The 22,043-nt window shown below is 31.1% G+C and overlaps 7 protein-coding genes and 3 pseudogenes across 10 annotated transcripts, besides 13 other annotated features; 8 read left to right on the top strand and 2 right to left on the bottom strand.

Moving 5' to 3' along the window:
* Positions 1–5,751: part of a mobile genetic element that runs on past the window's edge.
* TVAGG3_0340460 (organellar and viral DNA polymerase type B) lies at positions 340–915 on the top strand (the record flags this gene model as incomplete). Its single annotated transcript, XM_001304665.2, has 1 exon — positions 340–915. The coding sequence occupies one exon, from the start codon at positions 340–342 to the stop codon at positions 913–915; it is 576 nt and encodes a 191-aa protein (XP_001304666.2).
* TVAGG3_0340450 lies at positions 1,966–2,138 on the bottom strand (annotated as a pseudogene). The gene has a single exon. A coding segment is annotated over exon 1 (173 nt).
* TVAGG3_0340440 (uncharacterized protein) lies at positions 2,264–2,698 on the top strand (the record flags this gene model as incomplete). Its single annotated transcript, XM_051230727.1, has 1 exon — positions 2,264–2,698. The coding sequence occupies one exon, from the start codon at positions 2,264–2,266 to the stop codon at positions 2,696–2,698; it is 435 nt and encodes a 144-aa protein (XP_051100457.1).
* Positions 3,515–4,299, top strand: TVAGG3_0340430 (annotated as a pseudogene). The gene has a single exon. A coding segment is annotated over exon 1 (785 nt).
* On the top strand, positions 4,330–4,800 carry TVAGG3_0340420 (repellent protein 1 family; the record flags this gene model as incomplete). Its single annotated transcript, XM_001301602.1, has 1 exon — positions 4,330–4,800. One exon carries the CDS (start codon positions 4,330–4,332, stop codon positions 4,798–4,800), a length of 471 nt encoding a protein of 156 aa, XP_001301603.1.
* TVAGG3_0340410 (uncharacterized protein) lies at positions 4,849–5,085 on the top strand (the record flags this gene model as incomplete). The annotated part of the gene is made up of 1 exon (XM_001301603.1): positions 4,849–5,085. One exon carries the CDS (start codon positions 4,849–4,851, stop codon positions 5,083–5,085), a length of 237 nt encoding a protein of 78 aa, XP_001301604.1.
* Positions 5,202–5,751: a terminal%2Cinverted (terminal inverted repeat of Maverick transposon ID:TVAGG3_0340400).
* A 49-nt stretch (positions 5,752–5,800) lies between these two features.
* Positions 5,801–6,351: a mobile genetic element.
* Positions 6,350–7,652: a mobile genetic element.
* Positions 6,352–6,376: a terminal%2Cinverted (terminal inverted repeat of Mariner transposon ID:TVAGG3_0340370).
* Positions 6,430–7,556, bottom strand: TVAGG3_0340380 (annotated as a pseudogene). Its single transcript has one exon. A coding segment is annotated over exon 1 (1,127 nt).
* Positions 7,625–7,652: a terminal%2Cinverted (terminal inverted repeat of Mariner transposon ID:TVAGG3_0340370).
* Positions 7,653–8,547: a mobile genetic element.
* Positions 8,548–8,588: a mobile genetic element.
* Positions 8,548–8,588: a terminal%2Cinverted (terminal inverted repeat of ISTv3 transposon ID:TVAGG3_0340350).
* Positions 8,589–9,214: 626 nt separating this feature from the next.
* Positions 9,215–9,255: a mobile genetic element.
* Positions 9,215–9,255: a terminal%2Cinverted (terminal inverted repeat of ISTv3 transposon ID:TVAGG3_0340340).
* Positions 9,228–9,399: a mobile genetic element.
* Positions 9,370–9,399: a terminal%2Cinverted (terminal inverted repeat of MuDR-2_TvMULE3 transposon ID:TVAGG3_0340330).
* Positions 9,400–12,132: 2,733 nt separating this feature from the next.
* TVAGG3_0340320 (TOR signaling) lies at positions 12,133–15,590 on the top strand (the record flags this gene model as incomplete). Its single annotated transcript, XM_001301606.1, has 1 exon — positions 12,177–15,590. One exon carries the CDS (start codon positions 12,177–12,179, stop codon positions 15,588–15,590), a length of 3,414 nt encoding a protein of 1,137 aa, XP_001301607.1.
* Positions 15,591–16,200: 610 nt separating this feature from the next.
* TVAGG3_0340310 (palmitoyl-(protein) hydrolase protein) lies at positions 16,201–17,265 on the top strand (the record flags this gene model as incomplete). The annotated part of the gene is made up of 1 exon (XM_001301607.1): positions 16,206–17,072. One exon carries the CDS (start codon positions 16,206–16,208, stop codon positions 17,070–17,072), a length of 867 nt encoding a protein of 288 aa, XP_001301608.1.
* Positions 17,266–17,635: 370 nt separating this feature from the next.
* Positions 17,636–19,321, top strand: TVAGG3_0340300 (uncharacterized protein; the record flags this gene model as incomplete). Its single annotated transcript, XM_001301608.1, has 1 exon — positions 18,800–19,282. One exon carries the CDS (start codon positions 18,800–18,802, stop codon positions 19,280–19,282), a length of 483 nt encoding a protein of 160 aa, XP_001301609.1.
* Between the last annotated feature and the right edge of the window lie 2,722 nt (positions 19,322–22,043).

Genomic DNA, 22,043 nt, shown 5'->3' with positions numbered 1-22,043 from the left:
TTGCAAGGATACTATTACGATGGAAACAGAGATATTAGAATAAGAGATGAAGTAAAGAAGTTGTTTGAGTTAAGGTTAAAGTATAAGAAAGAAGGAAATCCTTTGCAAGAAATTATAAAACTCATTCTGAACAGTATTTATGGCAAAACTATTCTATCTCCTATTGAGTCAAAAATAACCATAGTAAATGACAAAGATGCTATAAGATATGCCATCAGAAACTACAACCATATAGTGAAGTTCGAAGGTTTGGATGGTTCAGATAAAACTATTTTCAAGCTAACGAAAAGCATTTGCAGACACTTTAACTTCTGTCCACTTGGTGTTAATATTCTATCTATGTCGAAGAGAATAATGTGTGAAGTGTTTTGCACGATTGAAGACTTAGGATTAAAAGCATTTTATCAGGATACAGATTCGATGCACATTTACAATGAAGACATACCACGTTTAGCTCATGAATTTAAGAAGAGATACGGTAGAGAACTTATTGGTAAAACATTAGGTCAATTTCATTCTGACTTCGCAGAAATAACACCTGGAAAACAAAGTTTAGCATACAAGTCAATATTTTGTGGAAAGAAGACCTACATAGACTTACTCACTAACGATTTAAATGAAGTTGCATTTCACTGCAGAATGAAAGGCGTGAAGCAAGATGTTATTGCTTTAACCGCTAATGAAATGTTTCCTGACTCTGTTCAGTGTTTCTATGATGAAGATAAAGGTTTAATGGTTCCGCAAGGAAAATTTGACAAAGACTCTGAGTTCAGTGTCATGCAGTTATATAAAGCACTTCATGATGGTCAAGAGATTGGATTTGACTTATGTAAGTCATGTCAACCTTGCTTTGAAGAGAAGTTTAACTTCTCAATAACGACTAAAACAAGCTTTATTCGTAAGTTGAAGTTCTGAGGTCATTTATTTTTGTCAGCAATGAGGTCATTTATTTTTGTCAGCAATGAGGTCATGAATGAGGTCATGAATGAGGTCAGCAATGAGGTCAGCAATGAGGTCAGCAATGAGGTCATTTATTTTTGTCAGCAATGAGGTCATTCGTGATAAAAATAAAGCTAGCGTAGATTTTACAATACTGCGATGGTAGAGTTTAAGAGTTGTGCTTCAATATAGAGACAGTCCTTATGGTCTGGAGGTAAGAACACTGGGCAGTTATGGTCATGAGTGGAGAACATGTCTATCCAAAACTCACGATTGAAGCAGTTAATTTATAGTATTTAGGGTTAGGAAGTGGTGAAGTTCTTGTATGACCAATGAACTCATTTTCAACTCCCTTACTTAAGTTTGAATATAATATAGCTTGCTTTCTATCCCAAATGCCAGGTGTTACAATCTTTGAAAATTCATTTTTCCTCGAAGCATTGCATCATAATTGAAAACATTCTTAAAATCATCACTTGGTTCGGAGATTTGAAATCTTATACGTAATGGATTTTCTTTCTCTTTAGCGACTTCATTGAATGGTGAGAATACAATGAATTGACAGTCATGTGTTCCATCTTCATTTTCATTAAATTCATAATGAAAGTCTATAAGTTGTGGCTGACTACCTTCTTCTTTCAGTTGTGCAAGAAACTCACGTAAAGGCTGTAAAGTTTGTACTTCAATGTTGAACTTTTTCTCGAACATCTCATTAAATGAAATCATACATTGCAACAATGTTGTATCGTCTTTAAAGTATTTGTATATGTGAATTTTGGGCGCTTAAAGACTGTTCGTCATTTTCTATCTCGACTTGAAGTATAAAGTCAACTTTCCTAAATGCACTGTTATATACATAGATGTTATGCCAATGTACTTCTCTTCATTTATGTTCACAATCCAGTCTGTTGGAAACTTAAACGTTACTCTGTTCCCCTTTATTTTGACGTCAGGGTTTTCACTACTGAACGCAACAGATAAAGGTATTTGTCTATACATTTAGTTCCAATAAAAATAAACCATTTACTCTTTCTTCACTTCAGCTTCTTTAGCTTTTGCTTCAGCTTCTTCTCTAGCTTTTTTCGCCAGTAGTCTTGGTTCTTTTGTCTTCCAGCAGCTAATGCAGCAAGTTGTTTTTTCACTTAACTTTCTCTTTGGTCTCTCTGGCTTTTGTTCTTGTTTTTGTTCCTTCAGTTCGGATAAAATTTGCTCACGAATTTCTTTCTTCAATGCTTCAACATCTATAACCCTTGGGTCTTGTCCGGGCTTGTCTGAGTCATTTGATTGCAGATAAAAACAAAATTAAAACTTTAACCGATGTAAAATGAGCTTGTCAAAATCAGAGCGAGAGTCTATTATATTAAATGACGCAAGAGGAATACAACATCCTTTCTATTATGTAAGTCAGAGTAAAGATGGTAAAATATACGTAAGAAAAAGAAAGGTTCCATTAGCGAATGCAGAGAGCGACAACATTAAGGTGCATGGCAAGGGTGAAGACCACGAAGCCCATATAAAACCTTCTGTTCAAACTGAACCACCAAAAGAACAAGAAGAAAAGAAGCCAGATGTACTTTCAATAACGAACCAAGAGCTTATTGCAAAGTTCGTGAATTTCATTGAAAAGCAAACCGAGTCAAAGAACCCTGACCCACTAGTGAAAGAAGTTGAGACAAAAGAGAATGTACAGTTCATTAAAAATGTCAAGAAACAACTTCCACCACGAATTCCAAGAAGAAGAGTGAGAATAATGAAGTAAATAGATATTTTTATCTGAAGTAAATACATGCAGAACGAACAGCTAAACGAATTTACTCCAGCAGAGCATATTCATCAGATTCGCTCATATTTCGATATCATAGACAATGCAGTTCAAATTGGTGACACTAATAGAAAATATTCTGACGCAAAGATTCCATCACAACCTGGAACTGCTAAAGATAACACATGGGTAACATTTAATCTCTCACCTCCTGGTGAAAATATGTTGGACCTTTACAATACATTCATTACGTATAAAATGGAAGGTCAATTTATTGTAGATAAAGAAATTGTTTCAGGTTCCAATAAAACAAACCCACCAGGATTTTGGATTGGTTTCGATGACGCTTTCTATGCAGTTGCTGGATATCAAATCCTTGCAAATGGTCGTATCGTATATTCTCAAGACAACGCAAGAGAAGAAGCATATATAACTTCAAACTCACAAACTACCGAACAAATAAAGAAAGTAGATGTTTTCTCAAAGACTCGACATGAAGATGTATGGAGTCATTCGGGAACATGCAGAACAGGACAAATTGTTAGTGGTCCAATTACAGCAGGAAAATCATTTGATTTTAAGCTTCGTTTAAGAATTCCTGTTAGAAAGTTTTTACCATTAGAAGCTATAAGATTTATTCCTGCATTTGCTGGTAACATTCAGCTTAAAGTAAAGTTCAGTAGCGACGCCTTACAATGCACATCTATATCTGTAAATGATATCATTGCTTTCAATCCAACTCTTAAAGTTGCATTTGCTTCAGATTCAAATCCACCGACAAATAAATTTGTTCCATGGAATGAACCATTCACTATGATAACGAAGGCAATAGAAGCTAGTGGAACAGTTACTATTACAACTGTAACCCAGCAACTATTTCGAACAAAGATGGATTTTAATGAATGTTTCATTCATCCAAAGTCATTCTCTTTAGACCCTAACATTTATACAGAACTTGTAGAACATTATACAAACGAGGCTTTATGTTTTCCTGTTAAAGTTATGGATTGGATTCCTATGGACGGTTCATTCTCAAAGAATACAGATAGTTCAAGTGCAACATTTACAGCAGCTTATACGCCTATTAATGTTAAAAGTATTTGGGCACTATTTAGAAAGAAAGACAACTATTATGTTAATTTTGAGAACCCTAAGTTTAAATATCTTCAGCTTTCCATGGGAGCTTATGGAAATATGCCTGCAGAACCTGAAAAATCATATGGACCTGTATTTTATGAAATGGTTGCGAACGCTTGCAATACAAACAATGATATGATAGGATTTAATGAAGATGTTATGAGGTCATTGGTGGATGATGGTAGTGTGGAACATAAATGGATAGCTATGACAACACACATTTCTTATGTGGTTTTCCAACTGAAGTGGACTTTTGCTTCCAGCAAGGTCAAACATCTACTGCTCCAATAACATACAAATTGTCTGTTAAAGGACCTATTGAACTAGCAACTGAAAACGTACCAAAGCCACTTATTGGATTTATGAGGGATTGTTGCTTTGCCATTCAGGTGCGTGCTAATGGCATCCCCATAATAAGACTTGACGACTATAACTTAGCCACAGACGACAGTGAGGAATAAAGGATGAACGTTTATTTTTAAAGCTTGTAAATGAGTTCTTCATCAAGCTCTCGTGAACCTTCACCATCTGTGAAACAAACTTTACCAAACGATTATGGAGCACCTATTGAATATTTCTTACGAGCTGCACAATGGCAAAGAGCAGTCTCGCCAAGGTTAGGTGTTCCGCCAGCTCCTGTCAAAAATAGCATTTGGTCAAGTCCTTATATAAAATATGGTCTCCCACTAGGTTTGCTAGCTACAGCAGGAGCAGTAATGATGTTGAAAAGAAACAAAGCAAATGTTATAAATAATACTGAAGTAGCTGAAGTTAAACAAACTCCGACACCTTCGCCAAAACCAACGTCAAAACCAACGCCTTCACAAACAACACCTTCAATGACTCCTGAACCTATGAAAGTACAAACTCCTGTTCAAAAGTCAACTCCAAAACCGACTCCAACATTTAAACCAGAACCTACACCACAAATAAATCGTAAAACTCCTGCGTTTCCTTACTGAAAAAATAACGTTATTTTTATTTAATATTAAAATTTTTATTTGATTGAAATGACAAATAAAGTCACTGAAGCAATGAAACAAAAGTTTTTGGTAGAATACCTTAAATCAGGAACTATTCCAGAAGGTTTTTACATTCATACTATGAAGGATGGTAGAGTTCAGTTTAGAAAGATAAAGCAACCATTAGATAAAGAAGGAATTTTGAGAAAAATTAAACTTCATGAGGACAACATTGCTAAACTTAAGAAGAAGTTAGAAGAGTTGGATAAAGGAAGAGAGTTATAAAGTAATGAATTCAAGTGGGTGAAAAACCGGGTGAAAAAAGAGGTGAGATTTCACCTCTGACAACGTTTATTTTTTCATTAGTGAGTTCGTTAGTGAAAACGTTAGTGTGGGTGAAAAACCGGGTGAAAAAAGAGGTGAGATTTCACCACTTCACCTAAATTTATTTTTGTGCTATGTTTTCATACGTGTGAAGGTAGTGATATCATTTATTTTAAGTTTATTTTTTAAAATTATTTTTTATTTTATTTTTATATAAATGACAGAACAAAAGCAACTCATTCGAATTCCACAGTATAACAAACATACATTTAAACATTTATTCTTCCTCCTAAACATGTTCTTTCAAATACATCCGAGACCAGTTGACTTTTCATTGACTGTGTATAAAGATAGAAATAGTTATATCATTAAACCATACGATGACGAAGGTAAGTTATGTAAATTGTACGTTAAGAAGTTAGAGAAAGTTTATGGCTTCAAGTATGACTACAATAGGGTTAACACTGATGATGAAGATATTGAGGAAAATTTATGAGAACGTTTATTTTTTCATTAGTGAGTTCGTTAGTGAGTTCGTTAGTGAAGTCATTAGTGAAGTCATTAGTGAAGTCATTAGTGAAGTCATTAGTGAAGTCAGATGGTTTTGTAAATATTTAAGGTTAAGTTGGGTAAGGTGGAACGCAGTGCCACCATACCCAACATAACCATACTAACTACAATTACATTTTTAAATCTGCAAACTTAACTCATATTCACTCAGGACCACCACCACAACATAAAAATACACCTACAAGTGGTACTTACCGTGCTTGGATTAAAAAATTTCTCATGAATCACGGAAGTCCACTTAATGCAACACAAGAAGTCAACAAAACGCTTGAAATACCTAAAGATCATACTTGTATTCACATGACTATGAAACAAACTGCAATCAATCAATTGAAATATTATTTACAACAAAAAGATCTTATGAAATCTTTACCAGACATATCTTTAAATCAATTTCAATCTTTACAAAACTATGTTAATCAATGGGAAGATCAACATGATGACCTTATTTATTTTGACATTCAAGGTGAAGATACTGATTTTCCAGACAAATTGGTTTTTATTTACTCTGATAATGATATGATCTCTCAAATTCATGAAAAACCACCAATTTATCACTTAGACTCTACGTTTAAATTAATTATTCATGGATTTCCTTTTTATGTATTAGCTACCAAATTTGCTAATACTCATTCTATCCCTTTGTGCTATTTTATAGGGTGTCCAAAGGTGTGTTTAGCACAAACCTGAATACTGCGAATAGAAATAAACAAGTTACATATATATAAAGTTTATTTAAATATAATCACCATTGGATTCAATCACGCGTTCGCAGCGATCGATCCAGGCTTGAAAGACACGCTTTAAATCATCATGAGAAAATTGCTCAAATTGCTCTCTTACAAAATTTTCAAGATCATCTGGACTCGCGAATTCGCGTCCTTCAGCTCTCTTTTTTAGCGTGCCGAATAAATAAAAGTCAGAGGGTGCAATATCAGGTGAATAAATTGGGTTTGGAACAACTTTGACATTGTTTTCCACCAAGTAATTCATTACCTTATGACTTTTGTGAACTCTTGAATTATCAAAATGAATTGCAAACTTTTGTTTTTGTTGTTTGGATTTCTCAAACTCATCAGAATTGATAATTTGAGTAAGAACATTGTCAATTAGATACTGAGCATTCATCGTATTAGGTTTTTGAAGAATATCAATTGCGATGATGCCATTCACGCCCCAAAAAACCGACAACATCAACATTGGTGTGTCAATTTTTTTCTTCGGGAATGTTTGCGGATTTTCATCCTTCGGGATCCACATGATTTTGGCTTCTGTTGCATATTGAAACCAAGACTCGTCCCCTGTTGCTAAAAAGCGAAACTTCTTGGATTGATACGCACGCAATATAGAGAGGAGCTCTTTCGAAGATTGGACTCTAGATTTTTTTGAACTGAATTAAGGTTGTGCGGAACCCAACGTGTATACGCTAGTTTGTAGTTCAAATAATTGTGCAGATAATAACTGACTGTTGTACGTGGTATCTTTGTCATCTCCTCTATCCTTCTGAGTGATGCTCTTGGGTCTTCATCTAGCGCTTGAAGAATTGCTTTGATTTTTCTTTGATCCGGCGATTTTTTGTCAATTTTTATGATGGGCGCCTTTTTGTTCATGAAGTGATACATCCTAACATGATATGTTACAGTGGAATAGCTAGGAGCATCCATACCGAAGCATTTTACCAATGTCTCGTAGATTTTTTTACAGTCTTTGCATTTTTTTGCAAGAGCGAGGATGTTTTCTTTATGATTCATTAAAAAAATGAAAAAAATCCCGCCAAAATTTCCCGCGAAACCGCCTCTTGTCTCAAAATTCATTTTATATCCCGGCATGGCGCCAAAATACAACATACTCATCATATACATATATTCATATTTTTTATTATATATTTATAATCAGCATATATCTCCTTTAATAGTCTCATATAGAGCGCTGTGCTAAACGCACCTTTGGACACCCTATATAATATATCCAGATAATAGTGAAAATATTTCTTTTTGCTTAAGTAAATATTTTGAAACAACTCACACAGAACCTGAATTTATCATGTCTGACTGTGCACTAAACATTTTCAACGGGATTAGGAATTCATTTCCGGAGTGCAATATCTTTTGGTGCGCGCTACATGTAATACGCGCACTTAAAAAGAATCTCTCAAAGATAAATGATGAAGAGATTAGATCAGAAGTCGAAAAATTTATGAACATTTTATGTTATTATCGTGATTGCACAGAAGAAGATGCTGCAAAAATGTATAAAAAGCACATTATTGATAAAATTCAAGATCAATTGGAATTTAATCAATACTTTACACGTCAGTGGGACATTCATAAACAACAGTGGATAGCCGCTGCCAGACCAAATGAATTAACCGTTGTGAATAACGTTTCTGAATCTTTATTTAAAAAGATAAAATATCACGATTTTGGCTGCGTTAAAAATCAAAGAATTGATGTTTTTGTCAAAAATCTTTTAGAAGAAGTTGCACCCAATTACTTTTATCGTATTAAAAACGATTTACTTCAAACAGGTTTTATTCCTTCAATTAGAATTCGCGAGCCTCGATTGACAGATTATAAAACAAAATTGAAAAGAGAAGTTCAATCACGTTTATACCAAGTATTAAATTTTGTTCAGAATCAAAAAGCCAATTTGAATCCATTAAGATTTTTATTGGAAAATGCTGAAGAAAAACTTTCTCAAATAAATGAGAAGATACAAAATTCAATTACATATTTAAGATCGTTTGAAATTCCAAATGAATTGTTAGATACGTATATGTTAGAAATTAATGAATTTTGTTATAATTCTCCAGATTATATTTTAGAACATTTCGAAGAATTTTTGGAGGATTTCTGTTACATATTAAGTTCTGTCAAAATGTAAGCTATTGAATTTTTTGAGAGGGAAATAATCATCGAGGAAGTAAAAAGTGACGCTTTAGGAAATATTATTAGAAATATGATAATAAATATATTTGGAAAAAAATATGTTTTTTTCAAAAATTGAAATGCTCATAGAATTCGGTAATATATAATAAACAGGATTTTTAAATTTCAAGGAAAAATAGCTTTTGTGAATACTTTTGAGAACTCTTCTCAAAGATCATTATTCAAATATATTAAGGAGCCAAAATATTAGAGATGAGTTCACAATCAAAATTTTCTCACTTTTCTTCCAAATTGACATCCTTACTCACCACTTTCAAGTTTTTCATACATATATCTTACCCATTCATTTGGAATACGAGGTCTCGAGTTTTCGTTCATTTTTTTTACTTTACAAAACTGTTTATTTTTCAGAATTTTTAAATTTGAAAAAATCCATTCTATATCTGATAAATAATATATTATTTTTCAATCAAAATATTTTGATTATCATCTCAAAAGTGTTCTCAAAACCTAGTTTTTCTTATTTTGGATAATCTTAATATTTATATTATTATAAACTAATTGAACACCATATGTTTTTGTATACTTTTACAAAAAAATTAATAGATTTGTGATACTTCCCCCGACGATAGAATTGAATAGCTTACATTTTGACAGAACTTAATATGGAACATTTCAAAGAAAAGAATAATTTAATAGACTAAAAAATTTATTATTTTTATTTATTGTGAATTTTAAATTGTCACTTTTAAATGTTACCCCCTATTGAAAGTGTCACCTTTTTGGGTGTCACTTTTTCGGAAATTCTTATATACTCAGTTTCTCCATAATTACCTTTTTCATTGATATTAATACCATGTAAAATAAGAAGCTCAGCTGTTTCTTTTCCATTATTTTCTGCTGCATAATGAAGTGCGGTTTTTCCATAATTATCTTTTTCATTGATATTAATACCATGTAAAATAAGAAGCTCAGCTGTTTCTTTTCTATTATATTCTGCTGCATAATGAAGAGCGGTTTTTCCATCAATACCTTTTTCATTGATATTAATACCATGTAAAATAAGAAGCTCAGCTGTTTCTTTTCCATTATTTTCTGCTGCATAATGAAGAGCGGTTTTTCCATAATTATCTTTTTCATTGATATTAATACCATGTAAAATAAGAAGCTCAGCTGTTTCTTTTCTATTATATTCTGCTGCATAATGAAGAGCGGTTTTTCCATAATTATCTTTTTCATTGATATTAATACCATGTAAAATAAGAAGCTCAGCTGTTTCTTTTCTATTATATTCTGCTGCATAATGAAGAGCGGTTTTTCCATCAATACCTTTTTCATTGATATTAATACCATGTAAAATAAGAAGTTCGGCTGTTTCTTTTCTATTATTTTTTGCTGCATAATGAAGAGCGGTTTTTCCATAATTACCTTTTTCATTGATATTAATACCATGTAAAATAAGAAGCTCAGCTGTTTCTTTTCCATTATTTTCTGCTGCATAATGAAGAGCGGTTTTTCCATAATTACCTTTTTCATTGATATTAATACCATGTAAAATAAGAAGCTCAGCTGTTTCTTTTCTATTATATTCTGCTGCATAATGAAGAGCGGTTTTTCCATCAATACCTTTTTCATTGATATTAATACCATGTAAAATAAGAAGTTCGGCTGTTTCTTTTCTATTATTTTTTGCTGCATAATGAAGAGCGGTTTCTCCATAATTACCTTTTTCATTGATATTAATACCATGTAAAATAAGAAGTTCGGCTGTTTCTTTTCTATTATTTTTTGCTGCATAATGAAGAGCGGTTTTTCCATAATTATCTTTTTCATTGATATTAATACCATGTAAAATAAGAAGCTCAGCTGTTTCTTTTCCATTATTTTCTGCTGCATAATGAAGAGCGGTTTTTCCATAATTATCTTTTTCATTGATATTTACACCATGTGAAAGGAAAAATTCACAAAGGGATGGAATTTCAAACATTACTGAATAAACAAAACATTTGTTAATATCATTAGTTTGATCGAAATAAACTAAAAATGCATCAAGATTACAATACCCTAGACAGATATATAAATTAATATCTATATCGTATTCATTCATCAAGAATGTAACAAAATCAATGTTATGTGAAATAATTGCGTATTTCATGCATTCTCTATATGGTGTTTGATATTTCAAGCATTCACTCATGATCTCTGGATTTCCGCTTAAAAATGATAATTCGAGACATGTTTCAGTTATTTCTGAGTTAAATTTTGTTCTTAATAACTTGAAACAATCAACAGCCCCATGATAGCAGCATACTTCAAGTAATGAATATCTTCCAGAATATAAATTGCTGTCAATTTTTTGATCTTTATCAAATCCATCTTGTTCTGTGAACGCAATGAATCTTTCTAAGTCATTATACATAATTGCTCTGTAAATTGTATCTTCTGTATGAATATCGAGGTTTTTTGATTTAAAATTTTCGAAATCAAGAGATTTGTCTAATTTAATTCCATATTCTTTATAAAACAAGAAGCTTGGAAAAGTTGCAACACTGCTGATCTCTTGAACATGGTAATCATCATATATGAGTTTGACAAGAAATAAATATGATTTTGTATAGCGATTATTAACATAAATTATACCTATAATGTCTTTAATAATCTTTTTGGGTGGACATTTCATCGAATCAATCAATTCTGTTTTGATCTGTTTGTAAATGTCTTTTAATTCTTCTTCTTTTTCCGTTTTCAGCTGATACAATGCAATATATGAATCAATGTAGTGTTTAAAGATACTTCGCGGTTCACTGTATTTATTTGGATGAATGTCTTTTTCGGACATTAATAATTTTTTAAAAGGACACATTTGCATTTTAATATATAATTATATTTTAAACTTATTAGAATAAACAAATATTATGTTAGACATGTCGAAATCAATGATCACAAAGATCTAATTTCGGATTTAATTTATGAATTTTAATTAAATTCATAGATACGAAAAGATATAATGTCTAAAGCAATAAGATTTTTATTCAGTCAATTATATTCAAACAAAACTATGAATTATACTAGATACTTCAAGGAAATCATTATACTTGAGGTGTAAATGAATACATCAAGAATTCTAATACTGAAACTCATCAGCTTTGCGAAAAATTAAAAATGAAATGTCAATTTATTAAAATAACAGTCACAGATGTTTTTGCATAGAATGTTTATATATACTCCTATTTCTTTCATTCTTCAAAGAGTTATGTTATAATACATCTTCGGAATTTGATCACGGGATTTTCTATAAATCACTATAATTCCTAGAAATACGTTTGCTGGCTTATATTATTTTGAACATTAACGATAACCTTCGCTTGTCCGGACCGTGGACCCTTAATTATGTTGAGATTTTGGAAGGATTTACTAAGCTTATTATGGGTGAGAATCGTTGATTCACGCCTGTAGTAATAAAAAAAATATTCCATTTGATTTAATTACTTCAATGCATTTCTACAATATATTGTTTTTAGATCATACCCATGAAACACTTATTTGCCATTTTTATTCGAGTTTGAAAATTTCTCACAATCACTGACTATTAAAATGGAAGGGTTACAAAAAGAAAAGAAACAAATTTCATTTTATAGTACTCGTGATAACTTCGTTGGCAGTACCTATTCATCATATTCTGAAGAAGAAGATTGTGATAACGTTAATTATTACCAACATCTGAACAATATTTCCAAGAAATTCATCGAAATAGACTTTGAAAATACTGAATCATCTAATCTTCCTTCACTAACTGATGCGGATGTCGATTTTAAATACCAAAATCGTCGAAATTTTGAACAAAAAATGAATATATCCTCACACATAGAATGCATATTTGGAATATATGCAGACAAAACAAATAGTCAGACAGCAAATCCTTTAATTCCACAAATAATCATGTGGAAAAACATTCATGAGCTTTCAGACGTTGATTATCGTAATCAATTAGTAGCCTATATACGAAGTGAGATTAAAAAGATTTCAAAAACACGCGATAGTTTAAATGTTGGTTTATCTTTTAAAAAACTACAAGAGAGATTTAACGTCAGACGTGATGTTCCTGATGGGCGCATTCTTTTACATTTCTTAGGCTATAATCATCCAAAAATTGAAGAAAACAAATTTTATTTGCCAAATGAAAACAAACCAATTCCAACATCTCTATTATTCGATGCTGTTCAATGTCCATCCATATTCATGTTCGACTGCAATAATGCTGCCGTTGTTTTAAAAAGTTTGGAAAGTTATGCAAATTCTAAGCAGCAAGACCAAACAAGGCAACAAGTACCACAAAGGAAGCCAATTGATTGGACAGACTGGTTTGCTTTCTGTGTTACAGACATTTCGGAAGAGATTCCTGTTGAATTACATTTACCTCATGATTTCTTGACGAGTTGTGTATTCACACCTGTCGAAATATCTTTAACATGCCACATACTCCAGAATTTCCGTAATTCCCATGTCGGACCTTGTTTTCCTATCGATGAAACAATTCAAAAATTGTTAGACAAAAAACGTGACAAAATTATGAGAACTGTTTTAGCGATTAGTGATGCAATAGCTGCGGCATCTCTTCCTGAGGAATTGTACGACAAACTCATAAGAAAAGATCCGCTTTTAAAAAGAATTACAGAAGGTTTTTTGTTGAGTCAATTTTTACTCAAAAATTACCAAATTCATCCACAAAGCTATCCAATGATCAAGGACTGCTCGAGCCATAGATTGTGGCAGAACTTGAAGTCTGAACTGAATTCTGTAATTTATTCATCAATGTCACCTTTTCAGGATTTACAAATCACTTCAATTTTCAAAATGGCGATTGACACTGTCAGAAACAACAAATTTGCACATTACAAGCCAGAATACTACTCATTAATACTTAATTCCATTGGCACCGAGTACACTGTTGAAGCATTCACCATTTTGTCTGAATTCGCAAGTTTCGATGAAGAAAGAAGAAAAGTTTTGTCAAGAAATGCCAATTTTTCAGCGGTTTTTAACCTTACTTTGAATACTGATCCATTTTCTCCATCATTTCATTCTCTTTTGTATTTAGTTTGTTGTTTAATTGAAGAAGAACCAGCTTCTATGTACGAATTACCAATGTCACAAGATTTTGAAACATTAATTAATTTGATGTCAAATGAAAAATTGAATTCTGATACGAAAACATTGATTTGTGTTTTGTTGACGTCATTGAGCTATTCAATGAACGCGAACATACAAAGATTCATGACAATAGAAAACGTGAGAGACCAAATAATCTTGAATCTTAATGATAAACCAAGATTTACAAGTTGGTTGTTACTTTTGGCGAAAAAATTTTATGATACACCGAATGTTTCCAAAAGATCCTTTATTTCTAAGGGATATCATGCGAGAATTGCCTTCTATATTCTCCACAAGAGTTATGAAGTAAGAGCAGCTTTGTTCCCTCTTTTGGAAAGCTTTTTAGGTGTTGATGATTCTGTTGATTGCCAAATCTTTTTGATGTTGATGTTTTCGCTTTTCGATTGCTCTCCTTTAGTAAGATATTCTTACGTGACATTCCTCGAGAAGTTCATTGAGTCAAAAAAGAAAAATCTTCCAACGAGAGCAACTTTGAAAATGTCGGAAAGTTACAACAAAATTGCAGGCGAATGGACATTGAACAACAAAGAAATTGATATGTCAAAGATGATCACAAACAGGGAGTTTATGATGAATATCATTGATAGAATCGCAGAAAGTCCGGAAACATTAAGGAAATGCGTTGAAATCGCTTTGTTTTCGATATCTTTGCTTGCTGAAGATCCAAATAAATCTGTACAAGAGTTTGCATTCGATTTGGACAAGAATTTAAACAGATACACAGTGAATGAAGACATGTACACGTATTCTAGTGTTTCACCAAGTGATTCAGCATTGGAAACACTCGAAATCAAGTCAAGCTACAATCCATCAATTTTCAATTATAATGATAGCTGTTCGGATTTGTTGTACAGAATATTTTTGAGACAAGTCATTGAATCAAAAATGTATAAACCATTGAATTCTTCCTCTCAAAATTCAATGACATGTTTACCACCAGCTCATTTAAACTATATAGGAAAAACTACAGCTGTTAAGACTAACAACGGACTTGATCTCAGTGAATCTTATCCAACATCGATTGTTTATGACAAACAAAGTCGAGAATATTTAGTTTGCAACAAACTCGGCAATGTTTTGTTCAAAAACAAGAAAATCAATGTGAATAACTTGTCTTCAATTGAAATTGCTGACTGGCACGAACCAATTGTCATTGCAGGAACATCAGATGGATGTGTGACAATTTGGAATCCGAAGAATTATAATTATACGGATCGTTTTAGAGCTGATTTGGTCAGAAGTAACCAAAACTTGGTTGTTTGTCCATTCAATTCCAAACCAAACTTGTTGACAAGTCGCGGAATTGGTGGTGTAATAAGAATGTGGGATATCGAAGCAATGAGATTCGCTGGAGAATGGGCTTTTGGTGGTGATTCACCAGTTAATTCTATCTGTTTATCACCAACTAATTCGAATTTGGCAGTTGTCTGTCATCAACAAGATTTAGTGCAAATTGTTGATATAAGACAACCAGAGAAAGTCAATTCTTTCTCATTGGATGGAACAATACTTAGCGTCCACTCCAATTTGTGCAATAATTGCGCGTATTTGGCTGCAACAAGAGAAGGACAGATTTTCAAATTTAATGAAAGTTCGAACTGCAATTGCATAATGGACATGCAGTCGGAAATACTCAGTTTTACTGCTTCACAAACTACTCCTATCATTGCAGTTGCATGTTCTGGAATGCAGGGAGTTGTTGCGAATTTGGAAGGCAATGTAATGCATAATCTGCCTGAAATAGCAAATTGTTGCGCTGCTCATCAGAATTTACCTCTTATTTCCTTTGGAACACAAGATGGTTGTATCGTTGAATATCAAATTAGTATGTCATAGAGATTAATATTTTATTTGTTATATTAAAGTGTTAATTTTTTACTATCACTAGATTTTTTAATAATGACACTTGGAAATCAAAACTAGGAGTACATATGCATAAGTCTGAATATCTCCTTTACATAGAGATATGTCAAATTTTATAGATTGCAAATATAATCAAATGAACTTTATATTTATAGATGATTTTCAAATTTAATTTTTAGAGGAAATTAAAGAAGCAATTATGCTAGACTATTTAGTGCATGTCATCTCAAAATTGAGAGTCATATGTCAAATTCTACTATTAGTCTCCAGTGATATTTCATGGAATCTCGAAACCTTGAATTTTTCTAGAATGATTCTGAATCCACAGTGATTACTTCTTTTGGCTTGTTTAATATTGAGATTTTAGACTTAACTTCAGAATTCTGCTAATTATTACTGAGATAATTTTTCACTGTTTATTATTCATTCCGTTATGATAGTCAATTCTTCTCAATTTTTGTATGTAAAGGAAAAAATCCGCCAAAATTTTTCTTCAATTCTAATCAAATTGTATACCATAAAAGATATTTTTTCAAAGTAAAATCTTCAAAAATCTAATTGTCACTTTTGTCAAATTCATATCCCGAAATGTTAGTTTCACAAGGAGTGAAAGCGATAATACGTCCTCCAAGACAAGTATATCAACTTGGCGATATACCACAGTTTAACAAAATTCCAGGTTATGGGCAAATTCTTCGAATTGGATTTGCAGTTGTGTCAAAACGAGGATATAGAATGTATGGATCATTTTATGAAGCTCCAGATGCAATTAGTGGCAATCCTGTCGTATTTTATCTACATGGTAACGCTTCAAATCAACTTGAAGGAAGATTTGCCGTTTCTCTGTTTGTTCCTCTTGGAATATCAGTAAGCTGCTTTGATTTTATAGGATGTGGGGCAAGCGAAGGCGACTACGTTACGCTAGGGCACTTTGAAGTCGATGATACAAATACACTAATTGAGCAAATTTGCGACACTTTCAACTGTACGAAGTTTGCAATATGGGGAAGATCAATGGGTGCAGCTACAGCTATATTATATGCAGCTAAATACAAAACTCCAAAAGCAATTGTTGCTGATTCTTCTTTTACGTCATTAGTCGACTTAGCAAAGCAAATAGCAAAGCAAAGACTCATTCCAGAATCAATATTTAACTCACTTTTTCCATCAATAAAAGAACAAATCCTAAAACAATTGGATTTTGATGTTGATTCATTAGATATTATAGAAGCAGTTAAACAAGTAACAATTCCGATCACATTTATACACGGAGAGAAAGATAATTTCATAAATCCGATGAATTCTCAAATTTTATACTCTTTGTGCCCGTCAAATGATAAAAATCTGAAAATAGTCAAAGGAAGCCATAATACAGATCGAAGTCAAAGCGTTCTGCTTGATGCAACGACATTTATTTGTCATCATCTAGGTCTTGACGTCGAATTCGAAGCATAGGAAGAGGAAGAGACGAACCAAGGTTCACGTCAACACTTTTCGAACTTTGATGAATTATTTAAGAATCTTAAGTTTTAATTTTTTATTTCTTAGAAAATGTTTCAACTTTTTAGCTTGAAATATCATATATTAGTAAATAGAAGTTGTTAGTTTCATAATTGCATGCACATTTTTTAATTATTAAGCTTTATCCAACAATTTTATCCGCAGTTATACGGAATTGAATATCAAAAGTTATATATCTCTTTGGAAATCTTAACTTATGTGGCTAATTCAAGTTGAAACATAGTTAATGCTTATTTTTTGGAACGATTATTTTGTTTCTATTTTATGGTGTATGCATTTGATAAGTGATTCGAAATTATTGCTAACCATGTTAAGGTTTAAACTATTCAAAGATTAGAGCGACTATTCATCGATGTCAAATTATTCAGGAATTCAACTTTTGAACGGAAAAGCGACAAATTAAGTTTTATCCATATATTATTTGGTAAGGTATTTCTCATATATTTCATTTTTGAAGGATTTTCGTAAACTATTGAAATTCTTTACAAAATTTTGTACGATTACAAACTGACTTCACAAGTGAACAATGAAAGCCTTGTAATGACAATCTATGCAGTACTTCCAGGAGGATCTGCATATCCTATTGATGCTTCCCCAGATTGGACTATTGATAAACTTGAATCAATGATAACACTTCGATTTGGATTAGCTTTTGACACAGTATGCTTATTATATGAAGACGAACCATTGTATGGATTCTTTACAATTGCTGATTACGGAATAAAAGCAGGAGATAAGCTTTATATCGGGATTTGGTTTGGAAAAAATTTAGTTGTTGCTAATTCCTGAAAATTATTACATCATGTTATTTGACTTCATTGTGAATTGATGTTTTACTCGTTTTACTTGTTGTTTATTTTATATTTTTTCATGTTCGAAATAAAGTTTTAATATGAACTTTAAAAATATGCTCAATTAACTTTACATGAACTAATATCTCTTAGATATAACATATTTCTAATGTTGTAGCTAATTGTGCTTAAATCAACAACATTAAGGATTTTGAGCCTATAATATGCCTACAAACTATTCGTAATTGTCATTTAAATGATGTTTTGCGTCTAGAGCTCAGATATTCACATCTGATTCTATTCTATTTGAATTCCTGAATACTAAACTATTCACACCCGTATAATTTTAAATATTTTATGTTCAATGTATTTTTTCTTACATACATTAGGCCAGGTTTTTATCATACGACTATACATCCGAACGAAAAACTTGCGCTTGATTTAGGAAATTCATCTGCATTTATTTTTAGAGAATCTTATCCATATTATTCATTAACTGCCAGAAAAGGACATTATCAAAATTTAACATCAACTCACATAAAACCTAACACGCGATCGTTCTCAATTTCTAATACACCTATTGTTTTCGAAACCGAACTTAAACAGACTTTTGTTCAATGGATTATTCCATCTACTATATGTAAATCGAATGGAATTATCCATAACTATGGCCTTTCTTACAAATATAAGATAAATAGTGTTGGCTTTGATACAAAATGTTTATTTTTCTCAGAATCAACATATAAAAGATATATCACAATGAATTCAAATAGTAGGTCAAACACGTTTACAGCCGAGTTTTATACGGATGATTCACTTAATCATCAAAAACCTCAAAAAATTTGTAATGATGCAACTATTTGTTCTGTGATGATGTCTAAACCATTTTTCATTAAACTTTCGTTAAAATCGGCCAAGAAATTCCTTTTAAACGTTCAAATAACGACGTTAAATATTTCAATTAATAAAAATCTCTGTTCAGCAATGACAATTAATGATATATCACAACTAGAACTGCAGAACTCAACGCATTGGACAAATGCGCAAGATGAACAATGCATAAGCATAAGACAAGAGCTTAGAAAAGTTCAGGAATCAATTCTTGAAATAATCGGAGTTTTTACGACCATTTTCTTGCTTCTGTTTGCATTCAGGTTCATCAATACAAGTTTTTGCTGTTCCAGAAACTCAGAACCAAGATTTAACGATTTAATGATGAATAACCTTAATATTCATGAGATAAGCAATCCTGTTGATAATATTAGTCCAAAAGTTTCCCAATTGGTCGGTTCAAGCACCGACAAACTTGTTATAACTGTTGATGATGACGAAACCTTTAATAATAACCCTTAAACTATATATTAGATTTGTTTGTTATTTTATAAAAATGCAAATACCAATCCATTTATCTTGTTTTTCCTTTGAATTAAATTTTGAAAATTTATTTTCCTTGTTTTATTTCTTAATTCTAAATAGTCTTGATTGAATAGATATATCTAAATGCTTACCAATTAGAATTATAATAAAACCATAATATTTCTTCAATTTCGATTGTTTAAAATATGTGCCGCGCAGTGTATTGAATCAATTCAATATTTTAATTATGCACGGCATAAATTTTGGAAATAATATAAAATTTTCCAAATACGATTTTGATTTTAATTATTGGATAAATTATGAATAAATGATTCTTCATTATCGATTTTTTGTGAGTCTGATTTTCAAAACTTCATAGATGCCAAGAAAAGTAGCGAGACGCCCTGATCCCTTTGTTTTACCGTTCTTATTTAGTATGCTACTTTGGCTATCTACATTAATAACTTCATTTCTAATATTATATTACTCAACATTAAGTAAAGATGTTGTTTATGATTTGAAAATCAACATACCATTAAAAATTTACCTCTTAGTTGGCATATTTTACTGCCCTTTATACCTTATATCAGTAATTATCATCGTATTTTGCCCAAAGCATCTCAGGACTCGATATCTTCAATATTTTACTTATTGCGCTCTTATTTTTTCAATATACCTAATGAGAAACATTCGGTACTTCTCTACAAAAGTTGACATTTATAAAATGGCAGATAAAGTTACATCAGATCAAACAAATATTGACAAAGAATATTTAATTGATTCATTGACATTCGCATACAAAAATCTAGATTCATGTGCAAAGGCTGTGATTTTTATCCATATATTGTTCTCAATACCGTTCAATATTTGCGTGATCAAAAATACTTTCTTTAAACCTAAAATTGTAGATGACAGAAGAAGCAAAATCAAGTCAATATAAGCTTTTGTTAATAAATGTATATATATTACGGATACAATTTCAGTAGTAGGATATGACGGGTTTAGTGACTTTTTTTGTTACATCTATATATAGACGATGCATTAAAATATATTTATTTATAAATCATTAAAAAATTAACATTAATTTTAAAATAATTTATTTTTTTATCTTTTATAAAAGAAGCTATATATAGATGATGTCAGATATTCCGCGATTAATTAAACATTGTTTAAATCCTGAATGGGTTAAACTTCAATTTAAAAATGAAGATTGTGAATTATTAAATGAATATGAAAGCCAAAATAAGCTAATGAGGTATAAATATAATGATAAAGAATATTTAATTTCATGGAATCAATGGAGTCATAATCAAAGACCTCATAAACGAGAAGAAGAAATTGAAAATAATGAAATGGAAATCATTGATGACATTAAAGAGGATGGAATTCCTAAATTTTGTAGAAAAACCTTTAGAACTAAGTTAGGAGCATATAAACGTAGAGTATTAAATCCTGAATATCTTAAACATCAATTTAAAAAGGAAGACTGTGAATTATTAAACGTTAATGAATATGAAAATGCTAAATCAAAACTGAGATATAAATATATTGGAAGTGATGAAAGGTGTAAAGATAAAGATAAAGTTTATTCAGTTTCATATAATAACTGGCACACGTTGGGGATAAGAAAACATTTAGGAGATTATGGGAAATGTTCTGAATTCTTTAAATCTAGTATATACGAGAGAGTAAAAGAAATTAGAAATAATTATTTTCATGAATAAAAAATAAACTTTAAAAATTCATGTCTTACATTTTTGAATAATTTATTTTTTTTTAATTCGTAAGAAATGAGTGAATCAAAATTCGTGACTGTGAATCAATTAATGGATAAACTTTCACCAATTCTCACCCAGGTTAAACAAGTAGACGTTTATTTTGATGATTACGTACAAAGTTTATTTTATAAAGGTAAGTTTAATATTAAACCTATTGCTTTTGCATTTGATGGTAAATTAATCGAAAATTCAAAAATTTGGGAATTAATTCCGGATATTGAATTTATAACAAATATTAAGGATAAATGGTTTAAACAACAAAACCACCTCACTAAAGTTCTTTGTAGATTAATGATTAAAACTGAGGAAAAAGAATTTAACGGGTTTAAATATCATCCATGTAAAATTTTAGAACTTGGTAACGAAAAACTTCAGAAAAAATTAAACGAAAGACTATCAAAAGATAAAGTTGAAAGAGTAAATAAACTCGCTAAAGGTAATGGTAGTGGTAATGATGAAGAAGAATTTGATGAGTTCAACATTGAACTTTAAGAAACTAATGATTATTTGAATTTATGATATCAATTATTTGATTCATTCTTTCTTCAATCTCTTCTATTCTTTTTGTTAAATCATCTATTTTCATTAATGAGGTGATTCTTGATTGAGGAATAGATTTCAAACTAATCACTCCTTTTATTTTTGAAATTTTGAATCCATCAACTTTAAACATTTTATTCAATTTACACGTTGTCAATTCTTCAAATAATTTTTTATTATTAGCATAATAGTCATTAAATTCTTCAACAGATGAAAAAATTTTTATTTCAGTAATTGGTTTAACAACGTTTATTTTTTGTTGAACATTTTCACTTTCATTTATTTCTTCCTCCTCTGTTTCATTTATTTTTAAAATCGGTTTCATTTATCATTAAATAAAAATTAGAATATAAGTGATGGAATATATTTTTTTAATTAATATTAAATCAGAAATGGCGGCAGGATTCTTTAAAAAATTATGGGATGGAATTAAGAAAGCT

The sequence above is a fragment of the Trichomonas vaginalis genome, chromosome V (genome assembly GCF_026262505.1).
Source record: "Trichomonas vaginalis G3 chromosome V, whole genome shotgun sequence".
Classification (NCBI taxonomy): domain Eukaryota; phylum Parabasalia; order Trichomonadida; family Trichomonadidae; genus Trichomonas; species Trichomonas vaginalis.
Note: the sequence above shows the minus strand (reverse complement) of the source record. Positions and strands in the feature narration are given on the sequence as shown.